Raw genomic sequence first — 20,929 nt, forward strand, 5'->3', positions numbered from 1 at the left:
CAACCACCCCAGGCGGCTAGTATTCAACAGGGGACACAGGAAGAGAGGCTGTATTTCCTCTAATTTACCAAATTGCTCCGGGCTGGGACCCCTCCGCCCCACCCAGCTCTCCACAGCTGTGCCCCCCAACCCCACATCCCAGCTGGGGCCATGACTCTCTTGCTTTGAGAATGAGGGGACAGGGGCTAGAGTAAGGGGACAAAATGGGTTAGGGGTCTGTGGTCAGGGTGAAGGGTAAGGTCATGCAGGGATTTTCTCTCCTTGGGGTGCCCCACTAATTTCTCTTTCTCTCTCTCTCCCCACACACCTGACCCCTTTTCCCTCTCTCATTTTTTCTCTCCCTTTTATTTCTGCTCCCTCCTGCCACTCGCCTTCCCCGCCTTACTTTCATGTCTGTGCTGGGCACCTCCCTGGTGGGGGTCCCGATCTTGGCCTTGCCTCGCTATTTCTGTCCTCCTGTTTTCGCTCCGCTCTGCCTGCCTCCCTCAATCTCAATTCTGTTTCCCCATCCCTTATGTGTGCGTGTCTCTTGGTGGCCTTGGGGTCTCTGTCTCCCTCTTCCTGCCTTGCTGTCTTCTTCTCTGTCCAACTTTCTTGCCTCGCTTCTCTCTCCCGCCTTCCTGCATCTCTTCCCGCCTCTATCATCCTCTCCCTGGGCCTCCCTCATTCCCGTTTCTGTCACTCCGTCCTCTCTCTCTCCGTCTTCTCCCTGTCTCTGTTGCTTCTTCCGTCTCTCCCTTTCTTCCTGCCACTCTTTCCCTCCCTGTCTCCCTGGGTCTCTCTCTATTCCTATCTTGATCCCATCTCTGTGGGTCTCCCCATCCCCACCTTGTCTGTCTCTCTTCCTCTCTCCGCTCTTACCTCTGTATCTTCCCCTGACCCCATTGTCCACCCTTTGCGTCTCCCCCAATCCCATACACCACTTCTTCCTATCTCTGTCTCGCCCTATCTCTGCATCTCTCCCTGTTTCACCACTTCCTCTGGTGTTTCTTCCCCACCTCTCTCTTCCACCTCCCTCTGCTGTGTCTGTCTGTCTCTGCCTGTCTCTCCTCCATCTCTCTCTCCCTCTGCCCATCTCTCCCTGTCTCTGCCTATCTCTCCTCCATCTCTCTCTCCCTCTGCCCGTCTCTCCCTCTGTCTCTCTCCCCTCCATCTCTCTCGTCCTCCGTTCCTGTCTCTCCCTCTGTTCCATCACCCCGACCGCTCTCTGTCCTCCCCATCTCGGCGCCTGTCCCTCGCTGCATCTCCTCCTCGGTGTGTCTCTCTATCTCGTCTCCCTGTCTCTGCGTCTCCCGTCTGTGCCTCCCTCTCCTCTCTGTCTCTCCCGGCCCGGGCGCTCAGAGGCCGCCCGGCGGAGCCCGCAGGCGATGCGCGGCGCCGGTGGCCCCCGCGGCCCTCGGGGCCCCGCTAAGATGCTGCTGCTGCTGGCGCTGGCCTGCGCCAGCCCGTTCCCGGAGGAGGCGCCGGGGCCGGGCGGGGCCGGTGGGCTCGGCGGGGGCCCCGGCGGGGCGCGGCCGCTCAACGTGGCGCTCGTGTTCTCGGGGCCCGCGTACGCGGCCGAGGCAGCACGCCTGGGCCCGGCTGTGGCGGCGGCCGTGCGCAGCCCGGGCCTGGACGTGCGGCCTGTAGCGCTGGTGCTCAACGGCTCGGACCCGCGCAGCCTCGTGCTGCAGCTCTGCGACCTGCTGTCGGGGCTGCGCGTGCACGGCGTGGTCTTCGAGGACGACTCGCGCGCGCCCGCCGTCGCGCCCATCCTCGACTTCCTGTCGGCGCAGACCTCGCTGCCCATCGTGGCCGTGCACGGCGGCGCCGCGCTCGTGCTCACGCCCAAGGTGCGCGCGACCGGGGGCGGGGCGGGGCCACAGGAGGGGCGGGGACAGTCGCTGAGGGACGGGTCTGGGATAGCCAGCGGGGGCGGGGCCTAGAGGGGGCCGGGACTGTCCTGTGGGTCCGCATCTGGGACAAGCCGGGCCCAGATGGCAGGCAGGGCTTAGGGCTAGGTAAGAGGCGGTGCTGACTTGGAGCGGGTTGGTCTATAGGGTAACCTGGGCCGTTAGGGTCAGAAAGAGGTCAGTCCTCGATGATCAGAGTATAGGGAAGACGTGGGCCCATTCATTGTAAGTAAAGGTCTGTGGAAAAGGCGAACCGAGGGAAGGGTTGGGGACTGGTAACGAAAAGGGACTAGCCCCAGATGGCAAAATCTGAGGGAGGGGTGGGATCTAGGATCAGCGCAAGAAGAAGTCAGTTGAAAAGGAATGGGCCCGGGCTTGAGGGCTCACGCCTGTAATCCCAGCGCTTTGGAAAGCTGAGGCCGGCGGATCACTTGAGGGCACAGGAGTTTGAGACCAGCCTGGCCAACATGGTGAAACCTCGTCTCTATGAAAAATACAAAAATTAGCCGGGCGTTGTGGCGGGCGTCTGTAATCCCAGCTACTCAGGAGGGCGAGGCAGGAGAATTGCTTAAATCCGGGAGGCGGAGGCTGCAGTGAGCCGAGATCGTGCCACTGCACTCCACCCTGGGCGACACAGTAAGACTCTGTCAAAAGAAAAGAAAAGAAAAGAAAAGAAAAGAAATGGAGTTCAGACAGAAAGGGGCGAAGTCTAGCGGAGAGGTGGCAGCCAGGAAGTATCAGAGGTGTCAGGTACCAAGGACAGAGTTTGGGGAGGCGTTAGGCCGGTTGAGCATAAGGTGTAGAGGTAGGCTAGGGATGGAGGAGCCATCTTCTAAGTGGAAGAGTCGGAAAAGAGGAGGAGTCATTAGAGAGAGGAGGACGGGCAAGGGGTAGAACCAGGAAGCAAGGAACTGAGGTTTAGGGCGAGACCAGTCAGGGAAGGAGTGAGTCAGGAAAGGGGGCGGGGCTAGCCAGTTAGGGCGGGGCCAGGTAGGGGCGGGGCCTAAGCCCTCAATAAAGGGGTGGGTCTAGGGAGAAAACCGGTCCTGAGACTAGGGTTTGAGAAGGGGTGTACCCCCCTGTGAGGTGTAGAAAGCTAGAGTCCAGAGGATGGGCAGGAGGATGAAGGCTTATGGTGGAGACGGACCCAGCCAATGAGAAGTCAAAGCCAGGAGCCTGCTGGGGAAGGGATGGTAGAGGCTGGAGCTGGCCAGAGCCTGGAGAAAGGCCTGACTCCCAAGGGCACAGAAGGAGCCAGTTGTGGCGGACCTCTGGTAGAGAAGGAGAGAATTCGACGAAGCCTGCCCTGTGGATTGAGAAGAATGGATCAGCTAGGAGGTGGGGCCTGAGAAGGGGCGGGGCCTCTTCAGAGGTGGGGCCAATGCAACCCAGACGATGGAGCCACCTGAGTGGGTGGAGCTTCATTCAATCTGCCCATTCCCTGCTGTGCGGGCCTGCGGCTGTGTGACTGCATCACTATTGTATGCAGAGGCTCCTAGTCTTCCTGTCCAGAGCGTTCTGGGAAGGACCTCTGTCCAACTTTTTTGTTCCCCTTGGCATGGTACTTTTCAGAGATTTGTAGGTAGATATCCTGGGAGGCAAACTTATTTCTTAACTGCCACTTCCGAGGCATTCTCAAAGACGTGATCCCTCGTGCCTTCATTGCTGCTGAGAAGTGTGGTCCGCTCTGTTTCATTGTCCGCTGGGCACTGTGGTCGGCTCAGTGTACGCCCATAGCATTCTGGGAAATGTAATCCCCTTGCTGCCCCTGGATGGAAGAAAGAGTGATCTTCGCAGCTCCATCTGTGCCCCATTGAATGCTGGGAATGTGGTCCCCTCAGCACACCTTCACCTGCTGAAGGAAGAGGTTCTCCTTGCGTTACAATAAGACCTCATTTCCGGCCGGGCGCGGTGGCTCAAGCCTGTAATCCCAGCACTTTGGGAGGCCGAGGCGGGCGGATCACGAGGTCAGGAGATCGTAGACCCTCCTGGCTAACACGGTGAAACCCCGTCTCTACTAAAAAATACAAAAAACTAGCCGGGCGCAGTGGCAGGCGCCTGTAGTCCCAGCTACTCGGAGGCTGAGGCGGGAGAATGGCGGGAACCCGGGAGGCGGAGCTTGCGGTGAGCCGAGATCGTGCCACTGCACTCCAGCCTGGGCGACACAGCGAGACTCCGTCTCAAAAAAAAAAAAAAAAAAAAAGACCTCATTTCCGGCCAGATGCCGTGGCATACGCCTGTAATCCCAGCACTTTGGGAGGCCGAGGCGGGCGAATCACCTGAGGTCAGGAGTTTGAGGCCAGCCTGGCCAACATGGAGAAACCCCGTGTCTACTGAAAATACGAACATTAGCCGGGCGTGGTGGCGCTTGCCTGTAATCCCAGCTACTCAGGAGGCTGAGACAGGAGAATCGCTTGAACCTGAGAGGCGGAGGATGCAGTGAGCCGAGATACCAGTGAGCCAAGATCGTGCCACTGCACTCCAGCCTGGGGGAGAGTGAGACTAGGTCTCAAATAAAACAATAAACAAAAAGACCTCATCCCCTCAGGACAGCTGCAGTGTCCCCTACGCATTTACCACAGGCATGAGCCTAGGGGAAAAGCCCACTTGCTGTTCTCACTGCATTACAGGAAGATTTATTGAGAGCTGATTCTGTGCCAGGGCTGCTTTAATTCCTGGGGAATACAGTTCTAGAGGCGGGTAAAAAAGAGAGGGAGACGGCCGGGCGCGGTGGCTCAAGCCTGTAATCCCAGCACTTTGGGAGGCCGAGACAGGCGGATCACGAGGTCAGGAGATCGAGACCATTCTGGCGAACACGGTGAAACCCCGTCTCTACTAAAAAAATACAAAAAAAAAAAAAAAAAAAAAAAAACTAGCCGGGCGAGGTGGCGGACGCCTGTAGTCCCAGCTACTCTGGAGGCTGAGGCAGGAGAATGGCGTAAACCCGGGAGGCGGAGCTTGCAGTGAGCTGAGATCCGGCCACTGCACTCCAGCCTGGGCGACAGAGCGAGACTCCGTCTCAAAAAAAAAAAAAAAAAAAAAAGAAGAAGAGAGGGAGACAAGGTCCCTGCCTTATAGAGCTTCCATTTTAATGGTGAGACACACAAAACCAGTAATAGTAAAATCTGGCAGTCCTGGAGGAAATCAACACAGGATGTTGTAATGACTGAGGATGGAGTTTCAACAGATGGCAGTCAGGGGAGGCCTCTCTGAGGCGGTGACATCTGAGCTGGAGGTGTCAGGTGGAGGTCTGGCATGGAGGAGCTAGGGAAAAGTGTCCCCAGGAGAGGCAACAACTAAGGACAAAGTCCTTAAAGCAGGAAGGAGCTTGATGTATTTGAGGAAGAGCAAGAAGGGAGTGTAGCTGGAGCACATTGGGGGATTGGGGTGGCAGGAGATGAGAGGTCAGAGAAGCAACAGGGGCCAGGTCATGCAGGGCCATGGCGAAGACTTTGGCTTTGATTCTGAGGTGGAATCACTGGAAGGTTTTCAACTGAGAAGGGATGTGATCCAATTAATATTTTGAAACAATCACTCTGGCTGCTGTTTGGAGAATAGACTGGAAGATGCAAGATTGAAAACAAAGATGAGCTGGGCACAGTGGCTCATGCCTGGAATCCCACCACTTTGGGAGGCCGAGGCGGGTGGATCACTTGAGGTCAGGAGTTTGAGACCAGCCTGGCCAACACGGTGAAACCTCTCTCTACTAAAATTACAGGCCAGGCGCGGTGGCTCAAGCCTGTAATCCCAGCACTTTGGGAGGCCGAGACGGGCGGATCACGAGGTCAGGAGATCGAGACCATCCTGGCTAACACGGTGAAACCCCGTCTCTACTAAAAATACAAAAAACTAGCCAGGCGAGGTGGCAGGCGCCTATAGTTCCAGCTACTCGGGAGGCTGAGGCAGGAGAACGGCGTAAACCCGGAAGGTGGAGCTTGCAGTGAGCTGAGATCCAGCCACTGCACTCCATCCTGGGCGACAGAGCGAGACTCCGTCTCAAAAAAAAAACAAAAACAAAAACAATAAAAATACAAAAATGAGCTGGGCGTGGTGGTGCATACCTGTAATCCCAGCTACTGGGGAGGCTGAGGCAGGAGAATGGCGTAAACCCGGGAGGCGGAGCTTGCAGTGAACTGAGATCCGGCCACTGCACTCCAGCCTGGGCGACAGAGCGAGACTCCGTCTCAAAAAAAAAAAAAAAAGAGTAAGGTTTTATTAGGCCAGGTGCGGCAGGAGAATGACTTGAACCCACCAGGCGGAGGTTGCAGTTAGCCAAGATCATGCCGCTGCTCACCAGCCTGGGCGACAGAGCAAGATTCTGTCTCAAAAAAAAAAAAAAAAAAAAAAAAAAAAAAAAAAAAGTAAGGTTTTATGGATGAGTCTAGAATAACTCAGTCACGTGGCTAAGCCTAATCCAGATCTAGCCCTGTGCCCCAGGAGGAAAAGGAGATGGATTTAGTGAACCTATCTAGTCAGTCTGCCATATTGAGAGCTGTGGTCCTCTTATTCATTGCTAAGAAATGAGGTCCCCACATCGGGAGTCCTGACATCCTCCTCCCTCCTGGCAGGAGAAGGGCTCCACCTTCCTGCAGCTGGGCTCCTCCACCGAGCAACAGCTTCAGGTCATCTTTGAGGTGCTGGAGGAGTACGACTGGACATCCTTTGTAGCCGTGACCACGCGTGCCCCTGGCCACCGGGCCTTCCTGTCCTACATCGAGGTGCTGACTGACGGCAGTCTGGTGGGCTGGGAGCACCGCGGAGCGCTGACGTTGGACCCTGGGGCGGGCGAGGCGGTGCTCAGTGCCCAGCTCCGCAGTGTCAGCGCGCAGATCCGCCTGCTCTTCTGCGCCCGAGAGGAGGCCGAGCCCGTGTTCCGCGCAGCTGAGGAGGCTGGCCTCACTGGGTCTGGCTACGTCTGGTTCATGGTGGGGCCCCAGCTGGCTGGAGGCGGGGGCTCTGGGGCCCCTGGTGAGCCCCCTCTTCTGCCAGGAGGCGCCCCCCTTCCTGCCGGACTGTTTGCAGTGCGCTCGGCTGGCTGGCGGGATGACCTGGCTCGGCGAGTGGCAGCTGGCGTGGCCGTAGTGGCCAGAGGTGCCCAGGCCCTGCTGCGTGATTATGGTTTCCTTCCTGAGCTTGGCCACGACTGTCGCGCCCAGAACCGCACCCACCGTGGTGAGAGTCTGCATAGGTGAGTGGGGCTGGAATGGGAGGGGTGTGGGAGGGCTCCCAGAGCCTAACTACCTGCAGTATTCACTGAATGAGTGGCTCAGATGGTTCACATCCGCTCTTTGAGCCTCAATTTTCTTTTCTGTAAAGTGGGTGCAATTGGGTCTCTTTTCTGAGGTTAAATCAAGTAATTTGGAAAAAGCGTCTGAGATAAAGTGAGTGAATTACTATATTTCATGACTCTAAGACGCATAATTTTTCACACTTTAATGTATTTGAAAACGAGATGTGTCTTATAATTGATGGCTTATCATGGCTTCATTGGCAGCACTTTTGTCCTTCTTTGTGGTGCATCTTATACTTGAGAGCATTTTAGATTTAGTCTAAATACCTAGACTATAAACTGAACTTCAGCAGCAAAAAAGACCCAACAATCCAGTGGCCCGGATGAGGTCGAATTTTGTTCCTCTTTCACATAACAACCCAGAGATGAGCATTCCTGGTTATCAGGAGACTGCTGCTCCATGTGATCACTCAGGGACCTAGGGTCCTCCCACCTTGTTGCTCTGGCCTCTCTGCATAGTCGAAGCGGGTCGTGCGGATGTCTGAATTGCAGCTCATGAGAGGGGGAAAAGAGAGGAAGTGGACAGCAAGCACTTTCCTTTTGAGTAAGTGAGGCAGAAAGGACACATCTCATACCTTACTGTTGAGAAGGTAGTCATATGGTCAGGGCTGGCTTACTGGTTGTTGACAGTGGTGTCCATTCTGATTGGCTAGACGTCTGCTGGGATTAGCTAGATGCCTGTTCTGATTACCTAGACGTCCACTCCCATAGGCTAGACTTCCATTCCTGGCTAGACGTCCATTCCAATTGGCTAGCGCCTGTGCAGTGCCGATTGCTAGATATTTTGGCTATTACTGCTGCGCATGGCCTAGGCCAACTGCAAGGAAGACTGGGAAATGTCAGTCCGAGCTGGACAGATGTGTGCCCAATTTACACACTATTATTTTAGAAGAGGAGAACAGAGTTTGTTGGAAAACAGCATCTCCACAATAGGAAGCTCTGGGAGTGGAAAAATTGATGAGCTTGGTGACAGAACTGTGAAAAGAGAGACCTTTAATCCTGAACGAGGATGAGGTGAATTTGGGAAGAGATGATGGGTGGGGAAGAACTAAAAGAGGGGAATTGAGAACTGGTGAGTTGGAAATCAGGATCCCCGGGGAAAAAAAAAAGGGTGAGAAAAGCATCCCTTCTTCATAAATACTTACTGAGCACCCGCTAGGAACTAGGGCTCATGCTGGGCGCTGGGAACATAGATGAATAAGACCATGGACTTATTCTTCAAAGAACGCAGGGTCCTGTAAGAGTGGCAGACAGGGACGGGGATAATGGCAACGCAGCATGATGCTTGCAGTAATGGAGGTCACGCGGGCACGGCGGGGGCACGGAGAGAAGCACTGGCTAAGCCAAGAGATTTTCGGATGCACGAAGCAGAGTCTCATTGGAATTTCCTTAGGGAAAAGGGGGTTTATTGGAAAAAATAAACACACAGAGGAATGAGAAGCCAGGAATTGAGGCTAAGTAAGCCTGGGGCCAGCTACTTCTTCAGCTCTTTCTGGTTCTTTCTCTTTCTTTCTCTCCTTCCTTCCTTCCTTCCTTCCTTCCTTCTTCCTTCCTTCCTTCCTTCCCTCCCTCCTCCCTCCTTCCTTCCTTCCTTCCTTCCTTCCCCTTTTTCTGATAGAGTCACTCTATTGCCCATCTGGAGTGCAATGGTGCAATCTGGGCTCACTGAAACCTCCACCTCCCGAGTTCAAGCGATTCTCCTGCTTCAGTCTCCTGAGTAGCTGGGGTTACGGGCACGTGCCACCACGCCCAGCTAACTTTTTTTGTATTTTTAATAGAGACGCCATGTTGGTCAGGCCAGTCTGGAACTCCTGACCTCAAATGATCTGCCTGCTTCGGCCTCCCAAAGTGCTGAGATTCCAGACGTGAGCCACCACACCTGGCTGGTTCTGTCCTTCTTACTCTATGCTTTCTCCCTCCCTCCCTCTGTCCGTCTCCTCCCTCGCTGTCCCTTTCTCTTTGTTTCTCAGGCTTGCCCCTCCCAGAGGCTGTTCAGTTCTTTACCCAGAATTTCTCCTCCCTCATAACTTCAGCTCTTGCTGGTCACAACTCATCCTTCCAGATCTCATAGCAAAATGTCATCCCAAGAGAGGAAATGTATTAGCCTCAGTCTGCCTTCCAAACCAGGGTGCAAAAGTCACAAGTCAGCCTGTGGAGTCAGGAAGGTTTCTAGGAGGAGATATCTGAGCTGTGACTGAGGGATGAATTGCTCATTGATTCATTTATTGATTGAAACGCCCTTTATTGAAAGTCTACTATGTGCCAAGCATTGCTTTAGGCACAGGGTATATATAGTGTTAAATAAGGTCCTTGCTCTCTCAGAGCTTACAGTCTAATAAAAGAGAAATGCAATGAGCAAATAAGTAAAGAAAATGAAATATCAAGCAGGCAATAACTTCTGCTATGAAAATCAAACGGGGGAATGTGATAAGAAATGCACAGGGGGCTATGCTAGGTGGGGTGGTCAGGAAAGGCCTTTCTGAATAGGTGAAATTTGGAGGTTAAAAAACGTGGATAGGCAGATTGTGGCTCATGCCTGTAATCTCAGCACTTTGGGAGACTGAGGCAGGAGGATCGCTAGAGGCCAGGAGTTCCAGGCCAGCCTGGGTAACATAGTGAGAACTCCATCTCAACAAAAAATTAAAAAATTAGCTGGGCATTGGCTGGGCATGGTGGCTTACGCCTGTAATCCCAGCATGTTGGGAGGCTGAGGCGGGCAGATCACGAGGTCAGGAGATCGGACCATCCTGGCTAACATGGTGAAACCCCATCTCTACTAAAAATACAAAAAATTAGCCGGGAGTGGTGGCGGGCACCTGTAGTCCCAGCTACTCTGGAGGCTGAGGCAGGAGAATGGCATGAACCCGGGAGGCAGAGTTGGCAGTGAGCCAATTTGTGCCACCGCACTCTAGCCTGGGTGACAGACCGAGACTCCATCTCAAAAAAAAAAAATAAATAAATAAATAAATAAATTAGCTGAACTTGGTCGTGTGTGCCTATAGTCCTAGCTACTTAGGAGGCTGAGGTGGGAGGATCACTTGAGCCTCGGAGATCGAGGCCATAAGAAATTGTGATCTCTTCATTGCAGTCCAGCCTGTGCAACAAAGTGAGACCCTGTCTCTAAAATAATTTAAAAAATTAAAATTTAAGAAATAGGTAGGCAAGGTGTGGTGGTTCACACCTGTAATCTCAGGGCCTTGGGAGGCTGAGGTGGATGGATCACTTGAGGTTAGGAGTTTGAGACCAGCCTGGCCAACATGGGGAAACGCCGTCTCTCCTAAAAAACACAAAATTTAGCTGGGCGTGGTGACAAGTGCCTGTAATCCTAGCTGCTTGGGAGGCTGAGGCAGGAGAATCACTTGAACCCGGGAGGCGAAGGTTGCAGTGAGCTGAGACCACACCACTGCACTCCAGTCTCAGTGACAGAGCAAGACTCTGTCTTAAAAAAAAAAAAAAAAAAGGCCAGGCGCGGTGGCTCAAGCCTGTAATCCCAGCACTTTGGGAGGCCGAGACGGGCGGATCACGAGGTCAGGAGATCGAGACCATCCTGGCTAACACGGTGAAACCCCGTCTCTACTAAAAATACAAAAACTAGCCGGGCGAGGTGGCGGGCGCCTGTAGTCCCAGCTACTCGGGAGGCTGAGGCAGGAGAATGGCGGGAACCCGGGAGGCGGAGCTTGCAGTGAGCCGAGATTGCGCCACTGCACTCCAGTCTGGGCGACAGAGCGAGACTCCACCTCAAAAAAAAAAAAATAACAGAGAAAGAGAAAGAAATGGATAAAGCGAAGGAGTCAAGCATTGGAAGATCTCAGTGAAGGGAGAGGGAACAGCAGGTGCAAAGCCTATGGGGCTGGAACTGCCTTGTCTTAGTCTGTTTGTGTTGCTGTGACAGAATATCATAGGATGGGTAATTATAACGCACAGAAATTTGTTGGCTCTTGGTTTTGAAGGCTGGGAAGTCCAATATCAAGATGTCACCATCTGGGGAGGGTCTTCTTTCAGCATCATTACATGATGGAAGGCATCACATGGCAGAAGGGCAAAGAGAGAAGTGGGGGAGATCAAGCAAACCCACTCCTGCAGCAACAGCCTTAGTCCATTTGTGAGAGCACTGGAGCCTGCATGACCGAAATGCTTCTTTTTTTTTTTTTTTTTTTTTTTTGAGACGGAGTCTCGCTCTGTCGCCCAGGCTGGAGTGCAGTGGCCGGATCTCAGCTCACTGCAAGCTCCACCTCCCGGGTTTACCCCATTCTCTCGCCTCAGCCTCCCGAGTAGCTGGGACTACAGGCGCCCGCCATCTCGCCCGGCTAATTTTTTGTATTTTTTTAGTAGAGACGGGGTTTCACCGTGTTAGCCAGGATGGTCTCTATCTCCTGACCTCGTGATCCACCCGTCTTGGCCTCCCAAAGTGCTGGGATTACAGGCTTGAGCCACCGCGCCTGGCCCTCCTGAAATGCTTCTTAAAGGTTTCGCCTCCGAGGGCTGGGTGCGGTGGCTCATACCTGTAATCCCAGCACTTTGGGAGGCCGAGGCGGGCAGATCACAAGGTCAGGAGATCGAGACCATCCTGGCTAACACGGTGAAACCCAGTCTCTATTAAAAACACAAAAAATTACCCGGTGTGGTGGTGGGCGCCTGTAGGCCCAGCTGCTAGGGAGGCTGAGGCAGGAGAATGGCATGAACCTGGGAGGCGGAGCTTGCAGTGAGCAGAGATTGTGCCACTGCACTCCAGCCTGGGTGACAGAGCAAGCTTCAGTCTCTAAAAAAAGAAAAAAAAAAGGTTCCACCTCCTAATTCCCAATACCATCACAATGGCAATTAAATTTCTTTTTTCTTTTTTTTTTTCTGAGACGAAGTCTCGCTCTGTTGCCCAGGCTGGAGTGCAGTGGTGCGATCTAGGCTCATTGCAACCTCCACCTCCTGGATTCAAGCTATTCTCCTGCCTCAGCCTCCCAAGCAGCTGGGACCGCAGGTGCCTGCCACCACACCTGGCTAATTTTTGTATTTTTGTAGAGATGGGGTTTCACCATGTTGGCCAGGCTGGTCTCAAACTCCTGACCTCAGGTGATCCGCCCACCTCAGGCTCCCTAGGTGCTGGGGTTACAGACATGAGCCACTGCACCCGGCCGTAAATGTCAATATGAGTTATGCAGCAGACAGACATCCAAATCATAGCTTGCCTGTTTGGAAGCCTGTTTGGGAGCCTGCAATGCTGGTGTGGCTGGGACATAGTGGGCAAGGGGAAGGAAGGTATGAGTAGTGGATGGAGAGGGTTGCAGGGCCCAGCTTGTGAAGGGCCTTTAGACTAGGGGCAGGGGTTTGGACTTCATTATTTATTTATTTATTTATTTATTTTGAGGCAGAGTCTCACTCTATTGCCCTGGCTGGAGTGCAGTGGCGTGATCTTGACTCACTGCAACCTCAACCTCCCTCCCGGGTTTAAGTGATTCTCCTGCCTCAGTCTCCCAAGTAGCTGGGATTACAGGTGCCCACCACCATGCCTGGCTAATTTTTGTATTTTTAGTAGAGACGGGGTTTGACCGTGTTGGCCAGGCTGGTCTGAAACTCCTGACCTCAAGTGATCTGCCCCCCTCAGCCTCCCAAAGTGCTGGGATTACAGGCGTGAACCACCACGCCCAGCCTGGACTTGACTCTGAGAGTAGTGGGGAGCTCACCAGAAATAGTATTCCAGTCAGGAAACAGCACATGCAACAACCCAGAGGGGAGAGAAACTTGGGCAGATGGTGGGACCACAATAGTTCGGAGCAGATGAAGGCCACAGAATTAGGAGTCAGAGTGACAGGCCCGGCATGGTGGTTCACGCCTGTAATCCCAGCACTTTGGGAGGCCAACGCGTGGATCACGTGGTCAAGAGATTGAGACCATCCTGGCCACCGTGGCAAAACCCCGTCTCTACTAAAAATACACAGATTAGCCAGTTGTGGTGGTGTGTGCCTGTAATCCCAGCTACTCAGGAGGCTGAGGCAGGATAACCACTTGAACCCAGGCGTCGGAGGTTGCAGTGAGCCGAGATCATGCTATTGCACTCCAGCCTGGGCAACAGAGTGAGACTCTGACTCAAAAAAAAAAAAAAATGGAGTCGTAGTGACAAGGCTGGGAGGTGGGTGGCACCAGGTCTTTGCCTTCAATGCCTGGTGAGAGGCCTGGATCTGTTCCACAGCACTGGCAAGCCAGGGGTGGGTTATGAGCAGGAGATGGGTAGCATGAGTTTTGAGTATAGAAAGACGCCTGTGGGACCTGGTGGGGAACAGACTGGAGTAGAGAGATTGGAGGCTGGAGGCCAGGCAGGAGGCTGGGATGAGGGCCTAGGAGGGCTGTGGGGAGGCACAGAAGAAGACAGAGCAGAGAGAGCCCCAGGCCAGGAAGAAGGAGACTTGGGGACAGATGGGCTGGGGAGGGGGAGGGAAGAAGGCAGCTGAGAGTCTAGTCCAGTGACTGGGTGGATGACAGGAGAGGCAGTCAGAGTATACAGAGCAATGTTGCATTGTGAAGATATCGAGGAGTCCAAGGACACCCCCTGCCATCCCCGGCCCTGGGCACTTCTACCCGGAGGAGGAGACGTTTGAGCTCAGTCTTTAAGACACATAGAATTGGTCGAGGCCGGGAGCAGTGGCTCATGCCAGTAATCCCAGGAGATCATCTGAGTTTGGGAGTTTATGATCAGCCTGGGAGACATGTCGAAACCTTGTCTCTACCAAAAATACAAAAATTAAAATTAGCTGGGCGTGGCGGTGGACATTTAAAGTCCCAGCAGCTCCTCAGGTGGCTGAGGTGGAAGGATCACTTGAGCCTGTGAGGCAGAGGTTGCAGTGAGCCAAGATCACGCTATTGCACTCCGATCTGGGTGACAGAGTGAGACCCCGTCTCAAAATAATAATAATAATAATAACAACAACAATAATAATAAGCCAGGCGCAGTGGCTTATCCCTGTAATCCCAACACTTTGGGAGGCCGAAGTGGGCGGATCACAAGTTCAGGAGTTCAAGACCAGCCTGACCAACATGGTGAAACCCCGTCTCTACTAAAAATACAAAATTAGCTGGGCGTGGTGGCGTGTGGTTGTAATCCCAGCTACTCAGGAGGCTAAGGCAGGAGAATCGCTTGGACCTGGGAGGCGGAGGTTGCAGCAAGCTGAGATGGCACCACTGCACTCCAGCCTGGGTGACAGAGCAAGACTCCATCTCAGTAAATAAATAAATAAATAAATAATAAGAAGAGTTGGTCAGGATAAGGGGTGGTATAAGGGTTTTCAGGCAGAGAGAACAGCATCTGCAAAGGCCCAGAGATAAGAAATCACTTAACATGTTTGGGAGACACCTTGCAACCAGTGTTGACACAGAAAAAAAAAAAGAATTTTGGGGTGAAAAGAGTTTGAGAGTGGGAAAGTCTCAGATATGCGGCTTCAGAGGAAGGCAAAGCCAGAACAAAAACGGACTCTCAGGGCTTGGCACAGCGATTCACACCTGTAATCCCACCACGGTGGGAGGCTGAGGTGGGAGGATCACTTGAACTCAGGAGTTCAAGACCAGCTTGGGAGAAATAGTGAGATCCTATCTCTACTTAAAAAAAAGAAAAGAAAAGAGAAAGAGGTGGGCCAGGCCAGGCACAGTGGCTCACGCTTGTAATCCCAGCACTTTGGGAGGCTGAGGCGGGTGGATCACCTGAGGTCATGAGTTCGAGACCACCCTGGTCAACATGGTGAAACCCCATCTCTACTAAAAATACAAAAAATTAGCTGGGCATGGTGGTGGGCGCCTGTAATCCCAGCTATTTGGGAGGCTGAGGCAGGATAATTGCTTCAACTCGGGAGGCAGAGGTTGCAATGAGCTGAGATCATGCCATTGCACTCCAGCCTGGGCAACAAGAGCAAAACTCTGTCTCAACAACAACAACAACAACAACAACAACAATAAAAGCATTAAAAAAATAAAAAAAGAAAGAGGCGGGGCACGGTGGCTCATGCCTGTAATTCCAGCACTTTGGGGAGACTGAGGCAGGTGGATCACATGAAGTCAGGAGTTCTAGACCAGCCTGGCCAACATGGTGAAACCCCATCTCTACTAAAAATACAAAAATTAGCTGGACATGGTGGTGCACGCCTGTAATCCCAGCTACTTTGAAGGCTGAGACAGGAGAATCACTTGAACCCAGGAGGTGGAGGTTGCAGTGAGTGAAGATCACGCCACTGCACTTCAGCCTGGGCGACAGAGCAAGACTCTGTCTAAAAAAAAATTTTTTTTAAACTGGGAAAAATAGTCAAATCCCATCTCTGCTTTAAAAAAGAAAAAAAGGGCCGGGCGCGGTGGCTCAAGCCTGTAATCCCAGCACTTTGGGAGGCCGAGACGGGCGGATCACGAGGTCAGGAGATCGAGACCATCCTGGCTAACACGGTGAAACCCCGTCTCTACTAAAAATACAAAAACTAGCTGGGCGAGGTGGCGGGCGCCTGTAGTCCCAGCTACTGGGGAGGCTGAGGCAGGAGAATGGCGTAAACCCGGGAGGCGGAGCTTGCAGTGAGCTGAGATCCGGCCACTGCACTCCAGCCCGGGGGACAGAGCGAGACTCCGCCTCAAAAAAAAATAAAAATAAAAATAAAAAAAGAAAAAAGAAAAAAGAAAAAAAGAACAAAAGGGGACTCTAGGGCCTCAACTCCAAGCTGAAAGAGAGTCTGGAACCTTATCCTGGGGTCACTGGGCAGCCAAAGGGAGGGTGCTGAGCAGGGAAGGGGTATATTCGCGTTTCTGAGCCCTTGGAGGTGAAAGAGGAGAGATTCCAGCTCGGGGCTGGGGCTGATGGCTAGAAAGGGGACTTTCTCTGCCTTCAGCTGCCAAGGTCCAGCTCAGGCCCCAGCATGTCTCCTTTCCCTCCTCCTGGGCAGGTACTTCATGAACATCACGTGGGATAACCGGGATTACTCCTTCAATGAGGATGGCTTCCTAGTAAACCCCTCCCTGGTGGTCATCTCCCTCACCAGAGACAGGACGTGGGAGGTGGTGAGTCGCAGCCCAGACCTCTGGCATGGCAGAGGGCCTGGACTCCTGCATCCGGGCAGAGGGGGTTCTGAGGTCCTGGACTAAGAGGGAGGAGGAGACAGGGAGCCTGGACTCCTGGGTCCTGGGATCTGAAGGTGGGAGGGGCTCCTGGGTTTGGAGGAAGCTGCTGCCCACACAGCTAGGTCTGAGGAAGAGGATCATGGAGGCCAGGATACACCGGGAAGTCTCCCCAGGAAGCCTGACTCTCCTTCCCTTTGGCCAAGGTGGGCAGCTGGGAGCAGCAGACGCTCCGCCTCAAGTACCCGCTGTGGTCCCGCTATGGTCGCTTCCTGCAGCCAGTGGACGACACGCAGCATCTCACGGTGGCCACGCTGGAGGAGAGGCCGTTTGTCATCGTGGAGCCTGCAGACCCCATCAGCGGCACCTGCATCCGAGACTCCGTCCCCTGCCGGACCCAGCTCAACCGAACCCACAGGTGACAGCTCGGGATCCAGGAGTTTCGGCTCCAAAACCCTCCTCCCGTGAAGCGCAGTAGTCCGGGCCCCCAGCCACCTCCTCCCTTGGGACCCAGGATCCACAAAGCCCTCCAGCTTGGTGACCTTGGGCACACCTCAGAATTCTTTGAGCCTCAGTTTCCCCCTGAAAGCGCTAACCATAATTTTAGCTGCTGCCTGTCCCTTCCTCCATATCCTCTCTTCATGGGAGAGTCTAAGGAGGGGGTCCCCAAATTCCCCAAGCTTGGTCACTGCCCGCAGCCCTCCGCCGGATGCCCCCCGCCCGGAGAAGCGCTGCTGCAAGGGTTTCTGCATCGACATTCTGAAGCGGCTGGCGCACACCATTGGCTTCAGCTACGACCTCTACCTGGTCACCAACGGCAAGCACGGAAAGAAGATCGATGGCGTCTGGAACGGCATGATCGGGGAGGTGAGGGGGTGGACTGGAGGCAGGGAATCTTCAGGGCGGAGTGAAGAGGTGGGCACCGCCCGGTGCGGTGGCTCACGCCTGTAATCCCAGCACTTTGGGAAGTCGAGGCGGGCCAATTGCCTGAGCTCAGGGGTTCGAGGCCAGCTTGGGCAACACAGTGAAACCGCGTCTCTACTAAAATACAAAAAATAAGCCAGGCGTGGGGGCAGGCGCCTGTAATCCCAGCTACTCGGGAGGCTGAGGCAGGAGAATTTCTTGAACCCGGGAGGCGGAGATCGCGCCACTGCACTCCAGCCTGGGCACAGAGCGAGACGCCGTCTCAAAAAAAAAAATTAAAAACAAGAGGCGGATACCCTGGGGTAGGGGCGCGGCCAAATGGAGGAAACACCTGATTCGGGGCCTGGGGCAGGGCCGCGGGAAGGACAGGCCTTGGAACAAGGAGCGGGATCAGGAGGTGTCAGGGGCGGGGCTTGGAGGGACTTTGGGGCAGAGGAGGCTTGGCTAGGAGGGTGTGGCTCCTAGGGGAAGCGGGTGGGGCTGGGAGGAGGAACTTTGGGGTAGAGGAGGTAGGGCTAGGAAGGTGGGACTCCTAGGGGAAGGGGGCGGGGCTGGGAGGAGGGACTTTGGGCAGAGGAGGAGGGGCCAGGAGGGTGGGAATCCTAGGAGAAGAGGGTGGGGCTGGGAAGATCTGGACCAAGGCCTTGAGGACTTTCTGGGAGCAGCGGGCTAGGACGCGGGCTACCAACTCCCAATCTTGTTCCCCATCTCTCACCTCCGCCCTTCCCTTCCCCACTCTGCGTCCCCCTCCATCCTCACCCACCCCGCAATCCCTTCTAGCCCTTTCCCTCACCCTGTCACTGATCTGCTCCTGGGGCCCGTCTCTACCCGCCGTCCGTGTCAGTCTGCCCGCTTGAGCCAGGTTCCCTCGCCCACTCCTCATCGCCCCCACCCCAGGTGTTCTACCAGCGCGCAGACATGGCCATCGGCTCCCTTACCATCAACGAGGAGCGCTCCGAGATCGTGGACTTCTCCGTCCCCTTCGTGGAGACCGGCATCAGCGTCATGGTGGCGCGCAGCAATGGCACAGTGTCCCCCTCGGCCTTCCTCGGTAAGCTGGGGCCCTGGGACAGGGAGCCAGCCCTAGGCAAAGTAGCCGCCCCCAACCGTGTGGGCCCTGGGATCAGAAAACCTGGGTTCCTGGTATCATCGATACTGAACCCCCAATGCAACTTCGGTGAAGTGACATCATTTCTGGGCCTCAATTTCCTAATCTACAAGATGGAAGAAATAATTTCCCTACCCAGAAGACATTTTGTCAAGAGGCTAAAGAAGCTTGAGCTCAGGAGCCTTCTCTTGCACTGCAGCTTCCAAGCGCTGCACCTGGTTTTGTTTCCATAAGGTTGAATGATTTGTTCTCAAAGAGAGCCCTCCAAATTGTGCAAGCTTCAGGCCCCACAAAACCCAAGTGTTTTCCTGTACCTAGGTATGAGATGAAGAGAACAAATTAGCACGGTACCAATACCTTGTAAGCACTCAAGTTACTATCAGTGTTTACTGAGCACCTACTATGTGCCAGGCGGTGGGCTTCACACTGGGAACACAGTGGCAAAGGAGGAAGACACAAATCCCTGTCCGCTAGGATCTCTCAGCCTTGTGAAGGAGACAGAAGATAAACTTCTCTCTCTCTCTCTTTTTTTTTTTTTTTTTTTTGAGACAAAGTCTCACTCTGTCACCCAGGCTGGAATGCAGTTGCAGTGGCATGACATTGCAACCTCAACCTCCCTCCTAGGTTTAAGCGATTCTCCTGCCTCAGCCTCCCAAGTAGCTGGGATTACAGGCACGCACCACCACGCCTGGCCAATTTTTGTATTTTTAGTAGAGACGGAGTTTCACCATGGTGGCCAGGTTAGTCTCAAACTCCTGACCTCAGGTGATCCGCCCACCTCAGCCTCCCAAAGTGCTGGGATTACAGGTGTGAACCACTGAACCTGGACAAGGGTTTTAACAACAGAGATGGTGTGGGGATATATAATCAGATTTAGGTTTTTAAAATATCCAGCTCTGTGTAATCCCAGCTACTCTGGAGGCTGAGGTGTAAGGAAGCCTTGAAGCCAGGAGGCAGAGGTTGCAGTGAGCCAAGATGGCACCACTGCACTCCAGCCTGGATGTCAGAGCTAGACTCTATCTCAAAAAAAGAAAAAATAAAAAAATCCCAGTTTGTGGAAGCAAGTGGCTGGTGGAGATGCTACTGCAAGGCTCATGCCAGAGACAGAGTGGGGGCGTGCAATAGGAAGGTGACAACCGACAGACGCAGGGTGTGGTTAGGGAGCTGCCCGCCAGATGGGCTGGTGGCTTTGGGATGGATAGGGTAGAGGGCCCATTGCTGAGCCAGAGAAGCGTACATCCGCCAAGGGCAACAGTGCTTGTCAGTTTCCACTTGCTCTCTGAAGTGTGAGCAAAGCTCCTGGGAGAGGGGAGGGGCTGGAAGAAGAGCCATCCCTTCCTTTGTGTTTTGTTTTCTGTTTATTTTGCCCAATGGTGTCTCCTGTGGCCTCCTCTTTGCACCAAGGTCTCTGCAGGGCACACTGAGAAGCACCACGTGGGGCCCCTGTTTGCAGGCAGCACACTGCAGGGGAGTGACAAGGTCCTATTTATGCCCCACCAAGTTGCCCAGCAGAGGTGACAGGCGTGTCCCCAGCTGCCGCAGTGACAGTCCAGGGTGCTGACCTTGCTGTGACGGGGCCAGTCCTGGCAGCTCACACTTGGCCCTGGGAAATTGAATCACCTGGTCCTAATCTCAATGAAATGGTGATTTGGGTTTATTGTTGGTGAGCTCCAGGGGCGACACACGGTTATCGAATGTGAGGAGGGGACCCGTGAATGGGAGGTTGTCTAGGACAGCGCAGGGTGTTACCTCTAGCAGGGGCACCTAGGAGACAAGTAAGAGAGGGTGTTGCTGGTTCAGGCACCTGCGAGTTCTCTCTCTCTTTTTTTTTTTTCTTTTTTTGAGACAGAGTCTTGCTCTGTCACCCAGGTTGGAGTGCAGTGGCACGATTTCAGCTCACTGCAGTCTCCACCTCCTGGGTTCAAGCAGTTCCCCTGCTTCAGCCTCCTTAATAGCTGGGACTAGAGGCGTCCACCACGATGCCCAGCTAATTTTGTATTTTTAGTAGAGATGGCATTTCACCATGTTGGCCAGGCTGGTCTTCAACTCCTGACCTTAGGTGATCCTCCCACCTCAGCCTCCCAAAGTGCTGAGATTACAGGCATGAACCACCACGCCCAGACACCTGTGAGTTCTGAGTAGTTAAAGCATAGGTGATTGACAGAGTGATCAGGCCAGAGAGGAGAGTGTGACAAGGCTGAGTGGCAGGGACTTTGTCCTGGGGGTGCTAGGGAGCCCGGGGAGGGCTGTAGGCAGGGGAAGGGCCAGGTTGTCTCTGTGCTGTAGGGGACAGACGGGAGCTCGGGAGGCTGGGGAAATGGTTGGTGGGAGATGAGGCCTGAGCTCTGTTGGCCATGAGAATGGAAAAGAGAGGCCCAAGTAGCATCAGGGGCAGGAGCGTGGGGCTGGAGACTGACAGGCTGTGGCCAGCGAGGGAGAGGGAGGGAGGATGGCACATGGGGTTTGGGCCTGTGACTGGGTGGATGGTGGGGCTCCCATCATGGGGAGCATGGGAGCTAGTCTGGGCTCAGCATGGGACATGATGAATGGCCTGGGGGGATGGCTGGGGTAGGTGGAGGCTTGGGCCTGTGACTCAGGAAACATTTAGGAGACAGTTTCTATTTGTGGCTGAAACTACAGAAA

General features: G+C 54.1%; 1 protein-coding gene across 1 annotated transcript in view; it reads left to right on the plus strand.

Annotated features, from left to right (window-relative positions):
- The first annotated feature begins 1,074 nt into the window (after positions 1-1,074).
- GRIN2D (glutamate ionotropic receptor NMDA type subunit 2D) overlaps positions 1,075-20,929 on the plus strand; it is a 50,204-nt gene continuing 30,349 nt past the window's right edge. Inside the window, exons 1-6 of the mRNA XM_033223885.1 lie at positions 1,075-1,832; positions 6,461-7,080; positions 16,083-16,197; positions 16,461-16,672; positions 16,953-17,121; positions 18,076-18,229. Of these exons, the coding sequence (XP_033079776.1) occupies positions 1,368-1,832; positions 6,461-7,080; positions 16,083-16,197; positions 16,461-16,672; positions 16,953-17,121; positions 18,076-18,229 (1,735 nt within the window). The 5' untranslated portion in view covers positions 1,075-1,367. The remainder of the gene's footprint in view (positions 1,833-6,460; positions 7,081-16,082; positions 16,198-16,460; positions 16,673-16,952; positions 17,122-18,075; positions 18,230-20,929) is intronic.

The sequence above is a fragment of the Trachypithecus francoisi genome, unplaced genomic scaffold (genome assembly GCF_009764315.1).
Source record: "Trachypithecus francoisi isolate TF-2019V2 unplaced genomic scaffold, Tfra_2.0 Lachesis_group12, whole genome shotgun sequence".
In the NCBI taxonomy this organism is placed as follows: Eukaryota; Metazoa; Chordata; class Mammalia; order Primates; family Cercopithecidae; genus Trachypithecus; species Trachypithecus francoisi.